General features: G+C 34.4%; 1 protein-coding gene across 2 annotated transcripts in view; it reads left to right on the top strand.

Moving 5' to 3' along the window:
* The window catches only part of LOC128020894 (netrin receptor UNC5C), a 156,273-nt gene that overhangs the window by 93,594 nt on the left and 49,556 nt on the right, over window positions 1-13,123 (top strand). For both annotated transcript variants that reach the window (XM_052607694.1, XM_052607693.1), the window contains exons 5-7: window positions 6,651-6,831; window positions 10,886-11,053; window positions 11,935-12,099. In XM_052607694.1, coding sequence (XP_052463654.1) covers window positions 6,651-6,831; window positions 10,886-11,053; window positions 11,935-12,099 — 514 coding nt within the window. The remainder of the gene's footprint in view (window positions 1-6,650; window positions 6,832-10,885; window positions 11,054-11,934; window positions 12,100-13,123) is intronic.

The raw sequence follows: 13,123 nt of genomic DNA, 5'->3' as shown, positions 1-13,123 counted from the left end.
GTGTGTGTATATATATATATATATATATATATATATATATATATATATATATATATATATATATATATATATATATATACTTTTTATATTTTTAAATATTATATAATCTAATATATTTAATAATTTAATTTAAATAATGTTTAATATTTGTTTTTTTATATTTAATAATATAGTACTATTTTTTATATTGAAGGTATATTTCATATCTATTTAATATATTGCCCAGCTCTAGTTATTTGTTATATTTATGCTATATCTTTATATACTAATCCAAAATATCTCAGTAATATTCACAGTTATATTTAATGATTCAATGTATGTCATTATAAATATATTAAATAATATAATTTTTTATACAATGTTTTATATTTAGAAGGTATCATATAACTTTAATGATAGATTCACATCTGGTGGTTGTTTATAGCCTTGTCTCACTGCAGCTACAATAATTAATTGTATCATATTGTAATCCAGAAAGGTTTATGTGTTTATGAAACATGTAAATAAAATTAAATTATGTTCTAGTTTTTAATATGCATTTTATTACAGATAGCTTGGGATTACAAAAAGTATCGAAGGGAGCATAGTTTCTCTTTTGGGTTAAAATAATTTCTTATTATAATTCGAACAGTATGACAATTAGAGATTAGAGACACTATAATCACATAGTCACGCAATGCTGATGTTGTTAACATTAACAGTTGGAGAATAAAGTGTAACAATAATAATTTGCATGATTTGATGTGATATGAGCTCATTTAGATGAAATCACCATTGTTAGTGCAATTTATTGTAATGCTTTTTTCCTCAGTTGGTCAGAACAAACATTGCAGACGTGAAAATTATTATTTGGGTCATATATTCCAAGATGTAGGCGAGAATCAGCAACTGCATGTTTTCAAACAGAGATGGCGACAAAGAGGCAAAACTTACAAACTGCAACTTTAAAGCGGTCATATGATGCTTTTTTTTAAAGATCATTATTTTGTGTATTTGGTGTAATAGAATATGTTGACATGCTTTAATGTTCAAAAAACACATTATTTTACAAATACTGTATATTTTTGTAGATCCTCTATGCCCCGCCTCTCTCAAGCACAAAGTCCCTCCTTCTGACAAGAGCTGTTTGCTCTGATTGGCCAACTGACCCAGTGCATTGTGATTGGCCGAACACCGCAAGCACTCGTCGGAAATGTAACGCCCCCTTTCCATAATCACTAGCATCTTCTTTCAAAATAAATGTAATGAAGTAAACAATGTCCTTAGTTTTACCATCAGTTCAAGCTGAAAGAGGAACAGAGTCACATGACGGACACAGTGATGAAGCTCGTATGTGTTTGCAGTACACTCAACCAATCACAGCGCACCATTTCATTTGAAAAACTGCGTTATGTGCAAATTACATATTCGCATACAAGTTGAGTGTTGCTTGAGTTTTGATCTCTGAAAATCTAAATCTGGATTTGAATTATTTATGATATTATAATCTAAAGATGCATGTGAATGTTTGAAACAGAAAATATTGGTTTGCATCTTGCCACTTTCTTGGTAAAGAAAACGCATTTTACTCAAATTAATCAAAATGGATTTCTAGAGTTTTGGAAGCCAACTCTTCATGTAATAATATGAAATCTATATATCCAGAGGGAAATAATCAGCAGTTGGGCAATGAGAGCAGACTCGATCCAGTTGGAAAGTTCTTCTAAACGCGCTTCAGGAAGTCCACGTCTGTTCTCGACAGATGAAGCCTCAGCTTTTATGACTCCGATCGAACCCTCACAAAGCCCATCCTGGCACTCTGAGATCCGGCGAGGGCTTCTGGGTAATTCACATGAATCATCTCACGTGACTGAGTTATTCACATATGCTTCCCTTCTGTCTGCGGAAACAAATCAGTAATTTCTGTAAAAAATAAATATATAAATAAACGTAAAAGAAATGGGGTTAAAGCTCATCATGAAAATAAAAAAACGTGTATATATATAATATTTTATAAATATAAAGTAACCAATATTCACTACATATTTAATATATCACTGTATATTATATTTATTTAAATAATGTAAAAAATTTATTTATTTAATATTAAAATATATAATTTTAATTATTATTTTTTATTTTATATATTATTATTATTATATTTTAGACATGGCCTGGTTCTAGTCATTTATATGATATGTATAATATATCATTTTAAAATTAATATATATATATATATATATATATATATATATATATATATATATATATATATAATTTTAGAACAGGTCCCGCAGTGATCATCATAGATATGTTTAGTAATGTTTTAATATTTATTTATTCAGATATTGTTTAGTAGTGATTATATATGCAGTATATTTATTATTTATATATGATATCATCCAACCTGCAGTGAGGATGTCATTATAAATATAATATTAAGTAATGTTAGATTTATTTATTTATTTATTGTGATACTATAATATGTCCATTAGGCACTGTATATATTATGTATTTAATATTGAGGTCATTATTGGTTAGTTTTTCTGCTTCCTCACTGACAGTCTTTTTCATGACCTGTCTTCTTCAGTGTGTGCAGAGAAAGAGCTCTGTGTTTTCATGTCTTCTGCCTCTCGAAGGCTCTTGTCAGAACGCTCAGATAAAGACAGGGTTCAGAGGTCACGCTCACACTGTTGCCATGACAGCCGTGCTTTCATTCAGGCAGCGGCTCGGGAAGCCGGGGTCCTGCAGAGTCGTGTGGTGAAGACCCACAGCGCTCTGAGAAAAGACTCGTCCAGGGAGATGCCAGAGGACTGGAAACTATCTTCAGTGGATATGAAAAACACTCCGCTGCGGTCCACGGCTATTGTGCTGCGCTACTGGTGGCTTTAAAAACTGATAATACTGCTGTCAGTCTGTCACCAGAGCCCTGAGAATGACTGTATTCTGTGGAACAGAGAAGGAGATGTTTAGCAGAATGTTCATGCTGCCTTATATATGTATGTATTTACATTTAACAGACACCTTTATTCAAAGTGACTTTCTAATGAAGAGAACAGAGCCAATCAAAACCAACCGAAGAGCTATAATATGTCACGTAAAAGCTCTGTGACAGGACTTTTTAGAATAAAAAAGAGCAGAAAAAGAATAGGGAACGCTATTAAGTAAACAAAATAATAGAAAAATAATAGAAAATGGTAGTGTTAGAGGATCATTTTATAATAAATAAAAAGTAAACGAGAAGATAGAATGGAACAATTATTTGGTTTTTTTCTTTAAAAAATATTTATTATATTGTTGTTTTCAAGATTATTGTGTTTATTGAAATGAAAAGTATATTATTATTATTTAAAATTACATATGTTTATAATAAACAGGCAATTTTTATTTTTAAAATGCATTATTAATTGTTATTATGTTTGAGATTAATTTATAATATTCTTGCATGATTTATATTATGTAAATGTATATTTTAATTCTTTTATCCAGCTATTAGCTTTAGAAATATACATTACAAATTAATTTTTATTTATTTATTATTATTATTTATTTATTTTTAAGAAACTCATAGGGCTTTGGCTCTACGTGTTGCCCGTCAGTATTTAATTTAATTGTCACCAGAGAGATGCATGTGGTCTGTGACCTTTGACCTTTGGCTTATATAAACCCCATCGATCAAAACAAGAAACCAGAGGAAGACTCTTTTAAAGATCAGCACCTGAATGTGTTTAATTCACGCATCCCTAAATTCATCTCAGATGCTTTCAGAACGTAATGCCGTTCAGTAAGAGTTTAGGTCTATAAACTGAACACTACAGACTCGCACACATTGAGATGTGACCGTACTCGTGTGTTCCTGTGGGCAGTGCTGCTTCTGTCTGAATACATGAGAGACGTGTTGGTCTGTTTTCTCATTAGCTGCAGTTTTGAGCTTCGTTATAGAGCGCGTCTGAAGGGAGTCGTGTCTTTTCCAAACGAGTGCATTCATTATGAACAATATGAAGTATTAATGAAGACGTGTGGCTGGGACATTTCTATGCGTTTGTGTTTAGAAATGAAGAAGACGTGGATGTGTTTACCCTGTTTTGTGTGTTTTAATGACATGGCTCTGAAATCATCTGAATGTGGCTTTGCCGTTCAGTCTTGAGCTCTCAGGAAACAAACAAAACAAAAAGTATGAAATCAGGTGTGAAATATACTTGCGGATGGAAGATCTCTCCCACATCGAATGATGTTGTTTCTCTTGTATTATTATCTTGCTGTGGAATGGATCTGTGCCCTCACGACTCAAACTTGTGAAATGTTTTCTAATTAGCGTAATAATGTCTTTGGCACGTGTATAATTCACCGAGATTGGGTCGCATTTGCTGTGGCGCTTCTGAATCTGAGGATTGTGAACGTGCTTTTATTTCCTTTCTGTTTGCATGTCTGCTGGACTCAAACTAGTTTATCAGGACTGGTTTTCAACAGCTGATCCGTCCGTGTGAGGAGAAGCCAGGCGCAGTCTTCCTGTTCAGATCAGACTCAAGATTATTTAAGAGCTGCCGTCATTTAAAGCAATTACTGCGCTCCATTAAAGATTAATGCAGGATTTTCCTTCATCCCTGATCACACAGAGACATCTAACCGTCTCACACACACACACACACACACACACAGCTGCACCAAATTAAATTGATGTCAGTTTCTCTTGATGGAGCCACAAACATTAATTGGCTCCTAATGCTTCTGCCTGTTTGTATAATGACCACTTGTATTAATTTCCTTCGATTTCAGATAAATGCTGTTCTTTTGAACTTTCTATTCATCTGTGAATCCGTAAAAATACAATTGTGTTCAACATTATTAATAATCAGAAATAGTAATCATCATATTATTCTGATTTCTGAAGATCATGTGACACTGAAGACTGGAGGAATGATGCTGAAAATACAGCGGAGCATCACAGAAATAAATTACACTTTAATATACATTCACATGAAAACGGTTACTTTACATTATAATAATATTTCACTATTTTTACTGTATTTTTAATCAAATAATGCAACCTTAATGTGCAGGAAAGTGTGACAATCTCCTTCTGTTAATAAATGTGTATAATAATAAAAATTAAACAACCATTAATTATTTATTTTAAATAATTTATTATATAATAATAAAAGACTTACTTGAAATACAAATATAAAAAATTAGTTGCACAAAAAATTACTAATATTAGTTATTAGAAGTAGTAAAACAAAATAAAAAGAAGATTCAAATAAAATTACTAAAACTTCTTAAAATAAAATAAAAAAATATGTAAAATAAAATTTATAATAATAATAATAATAATAATAATGGTAAAACTTTGTAATAGTATGGCCTGAGAGACCTATAAAAAATAAGAAGACAAACACAGAAAAATTACTAAAACAAAAAAAAAAATTATATAAAAATGAAAAAATAAAATACAGTATAGAAAATAATATATAGATGAGGTTACTAATATTATATAAAAAAATTACAAACAAAAGGTTGAAAAAAAAAAATATATATATATAACTAATCAAAGTGACAAAAACACAAAATATTCCTACAGAAATCATTCTAATATGATTTGCAGCTCGAAAAAAAAAAGTAAAATGAAAAATCAGTAAATTGCCTAGGCAACATTTCTAAAATTATTATTATTATTATTATTATTTGCTATTCAAAAATGTTTTCCCATTTTAACAATAAATGTATTATTATTACGTATTATTATTTAACATTTAAATAATGCATTATTATTATAGAAAATTCACTTTTTGACCACAATTATAACATTTGGAGGATAATGTGTCTAACTTTGATTAAGTAAATGTCTCAAGTCAAAGATGCTTCTTCATCACCACGCAAAACAATCTGAAGTCGTTTACTCTAGATTTCATTGTGAATTTTACACACTTTGATTAGTTTAGTACAGGATCTGAATGGATGTGTGTCCCTCGGGGGCCGAACATCATCACATCCGCAAACACTCGCTCCGTCACACATCTGTCATAAACACACACTCAGCCGCTTCTGGGCTTTTATTCGCCTGTTTACTTCAGTAATTTGAGGGCCACATATAATCACCTTGGCAGGCCGAGAGCCCAGTGGATTTGTGGGTAATCCACATTGATTTTGTTGTCTTCTGCGTCTCTCAATGGCAGCATTTCTCTGATTACATCACAGCATTGAATGATAAAGACACATCGACTCAATTGAAAGGTATCTGCAGCATGTCTGGATGCGTCCGATCTCTCTCACACACACACACACACACACACACACACTCGCCCGTCAGTGTGTCTCTGTTGTTTATCATGCATTTCTGCTCATTTGATGAGGATTTCGGCTCAGACTTCTGCCCAAAATCAGAAGTGTTTCTCACCACAAATACAGAGCCGCTCTTATAGTCTCCAGCTCATTTACAGTGTTTGCATTTGAGTTCAACTTCACACACTCAGTATTTTCACATTTGATTGGATCCAGAAGACTGCAGGACTGTTGTGGGATATAAAGAGGGAACGTGATGGATATTGACTCGTTATGGAGCTTCTGCACACACATCAACACGTCTGTCTTTATTGAAACACAAGCAGAAAGCTGGCTGTGATTTCTGGATTGAGAGCGGATGGACGTCGGTGTGTGTTTCTGTGTGTTTGCAGGTGGAGTGGCTGAAGAACGAGGAGATCATTGACCCCGCAGACGACAGGAACTTCTACATCACCATCGACCACAACCTGATCATCAAACAAGCGCGTCTGTCCGACACCGCCAACTACACCTGCGTCGCCAAGAACATCGTGGCCAAACGCCGCAGCACCACGGCCACCGTCATCGTCTACGGTCAGCCTCCACACACACACACACACACACACACACACACACACCAATCAAACACACCACACCTTTATTAATAAATAACAAGCTAGCTGCATGTTACTGGAGGATCCGAGGATGTTTATTATTTCTAACTCTAAGTATATTCAGACTTGTGTGTGTGTAGTGTTTGTCTGTGTTGAGGTCACTTGCACAATGCGAGAGTTATTTCTTTATTTTATTTAGTTATTGCTTTTGGAGGGGTGTGTAATGCACTGCTATGTGTTTATTTATAAATATTATTTATTTAGTTTAATTTGTTTTGATTTATTTAGATTTGTATTTTATATCAGTTTTTAGAGTGTGGTTTCTAGGTGTTTAATAATATTTATTGTTATTTTAATTATTTACTTGTTTGTATTTTTTAGTTATCTGTATTTGTGATTTATTTATATTTATATTTGTATTTTATTTTCTCTGTGTTTCTTAGGCGTTTATTTATTTTTATCATATAATTATTTGTTTGTCTTTTATTTATTTATTTGTTTTTATTTAAAGGTTGATTTAGGTAGTTGCCATGTGTTCATTTATTTATTTGTATTTGATTAATTTATTAATATTTATATTTTGCTATAAGGTTTTTGTAGTGTTTTGTTTTTATTTTATTTATTTATTTTTTATTTATGAAGTCTTTATATGAAAGGGAATTATTTTGTATTTTTCTATTATTTCATTATGTATTTTTATGTTATTTAGTCATTTTTAAATAGTGTATATTTAAGGTTTTGAAGTGGTTTGTAGTGCACTGAAAATGTTTCAGTGTTTCACCTTGAAATCCTGATCATCTCTGAAGCTTTAATAGTCTGCGTCTGAAACTGATGTGAAACTTTAACCAGCTGTTTCGGTAGCTTGCGTGTCCTTCAGTGCGTCGCAGTCCGTCTTCTCTGAAATGTATTTTGTCGGATCTTGCCGTGAATATCCCTGGAGCTGGAAAATGTTCCTCTTAAGAACAGGAAGCAGTGCCGACAAGCTGGAAGCGTTATAACCCGCCGCTGCTGCCTCTGCTTTGAATGTTGAAAGAACAATGCGGTGTGTATTTCTCGTTCACGAGGCTGACGGTTTGTGAAGCTGCACCTCGACACCTGTGGTAGAGCACAGACCAGTCTTTCAGGAGCTCTTCAACAAGTGAAAACAGCCACCTGCTGCGATCGCTTACTGTTTTCCCCACAGACACAATCCCAGATCTGGCTAACAGATGTTTGGCTCTCCCGTGCGGTAATAAATTGACTTCTCTTCCTCGTCGTGAGGCTGATGTAATTATAAGTGCTCTCCGCTCTACTCTGAAAGGCAGTCCGCGGCGTGAGGAAACTGCGGATGCTGGATGAGATTGTAATAACACGGGCCGCTCGAGTGTGACGGGACGCCTCTTTACATGAATTGAGAAATGACTTCAGTTCCAGTTCAGCTCCAAAAGGGCACTGTGTGAACTGAAGTGATGCAGAACTGAATGTAAGGAAGTAGAATTAAAATGAATTACAATTCAAAGAAATGCATACTAATTTTTAAATAGAAAAGCAGTTAGTTGTGATGAAGAATTAGTTTGAAAAGTTTGATTAATGGATGAAAAGATGGATAAATGAAAAATTTGATAGATTGGATGAAAAGATGGATAGATTAGATGAAAGATGGATGAATGGAAAGATGGGTAGATTAGATGAAAGATGGATAGATTAGATGAAAGATGGGTAAATGGAAAGATGGGTAGATTAGATGAAAGATGGATAGATTAGATGAAAGATGGATAAATGGAAAGATGGGTAGATTGGATGAAAAGATGGGTAGATTAGATGAAAGATGGATAAATGGAAAGATGGGTAGATTAGATGAAAGATGGATAGATTAGATGAAAGATGGGTAGATTAGATGAAAGATGGATAGATTAGATGAAAGATGGATAAATGGAAAGATGGGTAGATTGGATGAAAAGATGGATAGATTAGATGAAAGATGGATAAATGGAAAGATGGGTAGATTAGATGAAAGATGAATAGATTAGATGAAAGATGGATAAATGGAAAGATGGGTAGATTAGATGAAAGATGGATAGATTAGATGAAAGATGGATAAATGGAAAGATGGGTAGATTAGATGAAAAGATGGGTAGATTGGATGGAAAGATGGTAGATTGGATGAAAGATGGATAGATTGGATGAAAAGAGGGGTAGATTAGATGAAAAGATGGGTAGATTAGATGAAAAGATGGGTAGATTGGATGGAAAGATGGTAGATTGGATGAAAGATGGATAGATTGGATGAAAAGAGGGGTAGATTAGATGAAAAGATGGGTAGATTAGATGAAAAGATGGGTAGATTGGATGGAAAGATGGTAGATTGGATGAAAAATGGATAGATTGGATGAAAAGAGGGGTAGATTAGATGAAAAGATGGGTAGATTAGATGAAAGATGGATAGATCAGATGAAAGATGGGTAGATCGGATGAAAAGATGGGTAGATCGGATGAAACGATGGATAGATCGGATGAAACGATGGGCAGATCGGATGAAAAGATGGGCAGATCTGATGAAAAGATGGGCAGATCGGATGAAAAGATGGGCAGATCGGATGAAAAGATGGGCAGATCGGATGAAAAGATGGGCAGATCGGATGAAAAGATGGGCAGATCGGATGAAAAGATGGGCAGATCGGATGAAAAGATGGGCAGATCGGATGAAAAGATGGGCAGATCGGATGAAAAGATGGGTAGATCGGTTGAAAAGATGGGCAGATAGGATGAAAAGATAGGCAGATCGGTTGAAAAGATGGGCAGATCGGATGAAAAGATGGGCAGATCGGATGAAAAGATGGGTAGATCGGATGAAAAGATGGGCAGATCGGATGAAAAGATGGGTAGATCGGATGAAAAGATGGGCAGATAGGATGAAAAGATGGGTAGATCGGTTGAAAAGATGGGCAGATAGGATGAAAAGATGGGTAGATCGGTTGAAAAGATGGGCAGATCGGATGAAAAGATGGGCAGATCGGATGAAAAGATGGGCAGATCGGATGAAAAGATGGGCAGATCGGATGAAAAGATGGGTAGATCGGATGAAAAGATGGGTAGATCGGTTGAAAAGATGGGCAGATCGGATGAAAAGATGGGCAGATCGGATGAAAAGATGGGTAGATCGGTTGAAAAGATGGGTAGATCGGATGAAAAGATGGGCAGATAGGATGAAAAGATGGGTAGATCGGATGAAAAGATGGGCAGATAGGATGAAAAGATGGGTAGATCGGTTGAAAAGATGGGTAGATAGGGTGAAAAGATGGGTAGATCGGATGAAAAGATGGGCAGATAGGATGAAAAGATGGGTAGATCGGTTGAAAAGATGGGCAGATAGGATGAAAAGATGGGCAGATCGGATGAAAAGATGGGCAGATCGGATGAAAAGATGGGCAGATCGGATGAAAAGATGGGTAGATCGGATGAAAAGATGGGTAGATCGGATGAAAAGATGGGTAGATCGGTTGAAAAGATGGGCAGATAGGATGAAAAGATGGGTAGATCGGATGAAAAGATGGGTAGATCGGATGAAAAGATGGGCAGATCGGATGAAAAGATGGGTAGATCGGATGAAAAGATGGGCAGATAGGATGAAAAGATGGGTAGATCGGATGAAAAGATGGGCAGATAGGATGAAAAGATGGGTAGATCGGATGAAAAGATGGGTAGATAGGGTGAAAAGATGGGTAGATAGGGTGAAAAGATGGGTAGATCGGATGAAAAGATGGGCAGATAGGATGAAAAGATGGGTAGATCGGTTGAAAAGATGGGTAGATAGGGTGAAAAGATGGGTAGATCGGATGAAAAGATGGGCAGATAGGATGAAAAGATGGGTAGATCGGTTGAAAAGATGGGCAGATAGGATGAAAAGATGGGTAGATCGGTTGAAAAGATGGGTAGATAGGGTGAAAAGAGACAGCGACAGTGTCTGTGTTTACTGGCTGATGTAATAACTGATGTATTAATAATAACTGATGTATTAATAATAACTGATGGCTGGCTGGTGTTTCCGTCTGCAGTGAACGGCGGCTGGTCGACGTGGACGGAGTGGTCAGTGTGCAGCAGTCGCTGTGGGCGGGGCTATCAGAAGAGGACACGCAGCTGCACCAATCCCACGCCTCTGAACGGAGGAGCCATCTGTGAGGGTCAAGCCATCCAGAAACTGGCCTGCAACCCGCTGTGTCCAGGTCCGGCCACGCTTCCTATGCTGCTTTCTCAACCGCTGCTGCAAAAAAAGTCATTTAAATTCAATGAAATAAATAGAGTTGAATAGCATAAGTCCTTGTTTTGGTGTTTAAATAAATATATCTCACATTATAGCTCATATTTTCAGTGTTCTCAAACTTTTATTATGATTTATTATATTGCACTTATTTTTGAGTTTAACTTTTTTATTTCAAGTTGATATCAGTGTAATAGTTTTAGTAATTAACAATTTGAGTAAAAATATTATTATTTACATTTTAAACATTTAAATAAATAGGATTATATTGGATAAATTAATATTTATTTAAACTTAAAAAAATCCAACATTTTCAGTGTTGTCTCAATTATATTATATTATATTATATTATATTATATTATATTATATTATATTTCCCAATTAACTTTTGTCATTGCAAACTATTGAGTATAAAAAATGTAGTAATTTACAATTTGATCATGCATTAGATTTATTTCATAAATAACTCCTTCTTTCAATGTTTTATTAAACATTTGGTATCAAACATATATTTATTATATTATATTATCTTTTATTTTTCCATAAAAAATTGTCATGGATAATAATTTGAATAATTTACAATTAGTATTTGTAAAATAAATATAATTAAATTTGGTATATAAATCTTTATTTAAATATAAAAAAAAAAAAATTCAATGTGGTCTCAAATGTAGTCTTCTGTTTTATTCTATTTTATTATTTAAAATATTGCAAAAATTGCTTAAAATTAAAACAAGTTTTATTGTACAGTTAAGAATTATATATATCTATATATCTATATAGAAGGCAGTGTGTGTAATCCAGTGACGCTGTCCGGTTGAGTGTGTTGTGGTGTGTGTTCTGCAGTGGACGGTCTGTGGACGGAGTGGAGCAAGTGGTCGACGTGTGGGACAGAGTGCACTCACTGGAGACGGCGCGAGTGCAGCGCTCCAGCTCCCAAAAACGGCGGCAAGGACTGCGAGGGAACGGTGCTGCAGTCCAAGAACTGTACGGATGCGCTCTGTATGCAGAGTGAGTGCATCTTCCTCTATCACAGCACAACCACATCCACAAATCCCACATCACTCTAAAAACAGGTGACCCCGGAGCACAAAACCAGTCATGAGGGTCAAGATTTTAACATCGAGATGTATGCATGATCTGAAGCTGAATAAATGATCTCTCCAGTGATGTGTGGTTTGTGAGGAGGACAATATTTGTCTGAGATACAACTATGTGAAAATCTGGAATCTGAGGGAGCAAAAAAACTTCGAGTTGAAGTAGAGGTCTGTGTTGAGTCTGTGTTGAGTGGAAATATATTTAACATGATGATAAGTGATTATATTGTACTTACAGTTTCAGAATTGCTCCACATCTAGGATTACTGTGATTTGTAGCTTATTTTAAGAAGCACAGAGAGGAAAAGCACAGGCGCTCAGACTCTTTCTCTGCTGTTTTTAAACATGTGGACAAGCAGCTTTATGATTCCTGAACTCTTTCAGAAGAAGTGGAAAAACCGAAAACAAAACCTGCTCTGGTTCTTATTCCTCTGCAATCATTAGTTTGAAGCAGAAATGTGGCAGTCCAGGGGAGAAACATGCCATTTTTTATTCATTTTTGCATTGAAATGTAAACCGAGTTTGATTCAATAATTAAACATTCCAAAAATGTTAAGTATTTGATGTTAAATATTTAACTCATTTTAATATAATATAGTTGGTTGTAATGCAGCATTAATTTTTAGTCGAAGGCTCTCAATAAAATTAGTTTTTTGTTCCTTTATATTAAAAAGTTGAAGAACATCTGATTTAAAGGGATAGTTCACATAAAGTTCACAATTTTGTTATTACCTGTGTGTCTTTCTGAAACCAAGACCGACTTTCTTCTGTAAAACACAAAAGTAGTTCCACATAATAAAAGCAGAATCTAATCACATGCCGTTAAATCATCTTTTTTATTGATATATTGAATTCAACTTTTTTTTTTTTTTTTTTGGAATGTAAAAAACAATGAAATAAAATCTGATTAGAAAATAATTCAACAATTAAAAAAGTTA

The sequence above is a fragment of the Carassius gibelio genome, chromosome A10 (assembly GCF_023724105.1).
Source record: "Carassius gibelio isolate Cgi1373 ecotype wild population from Czech Republic chromosome A10, carGib1.2-hapl.c, whole genome shotgun sequence".
NCBI lineage: Eukaryota > Metazoa > Chordata > Actinopteri > Cypriniformes > Cyprinidae > Carassius > Carassius gibelio.
Note: the sequence above shows the minus strand (reverse complement) of the source record. Positions and strands in the feature narration are given on the sequence as shown.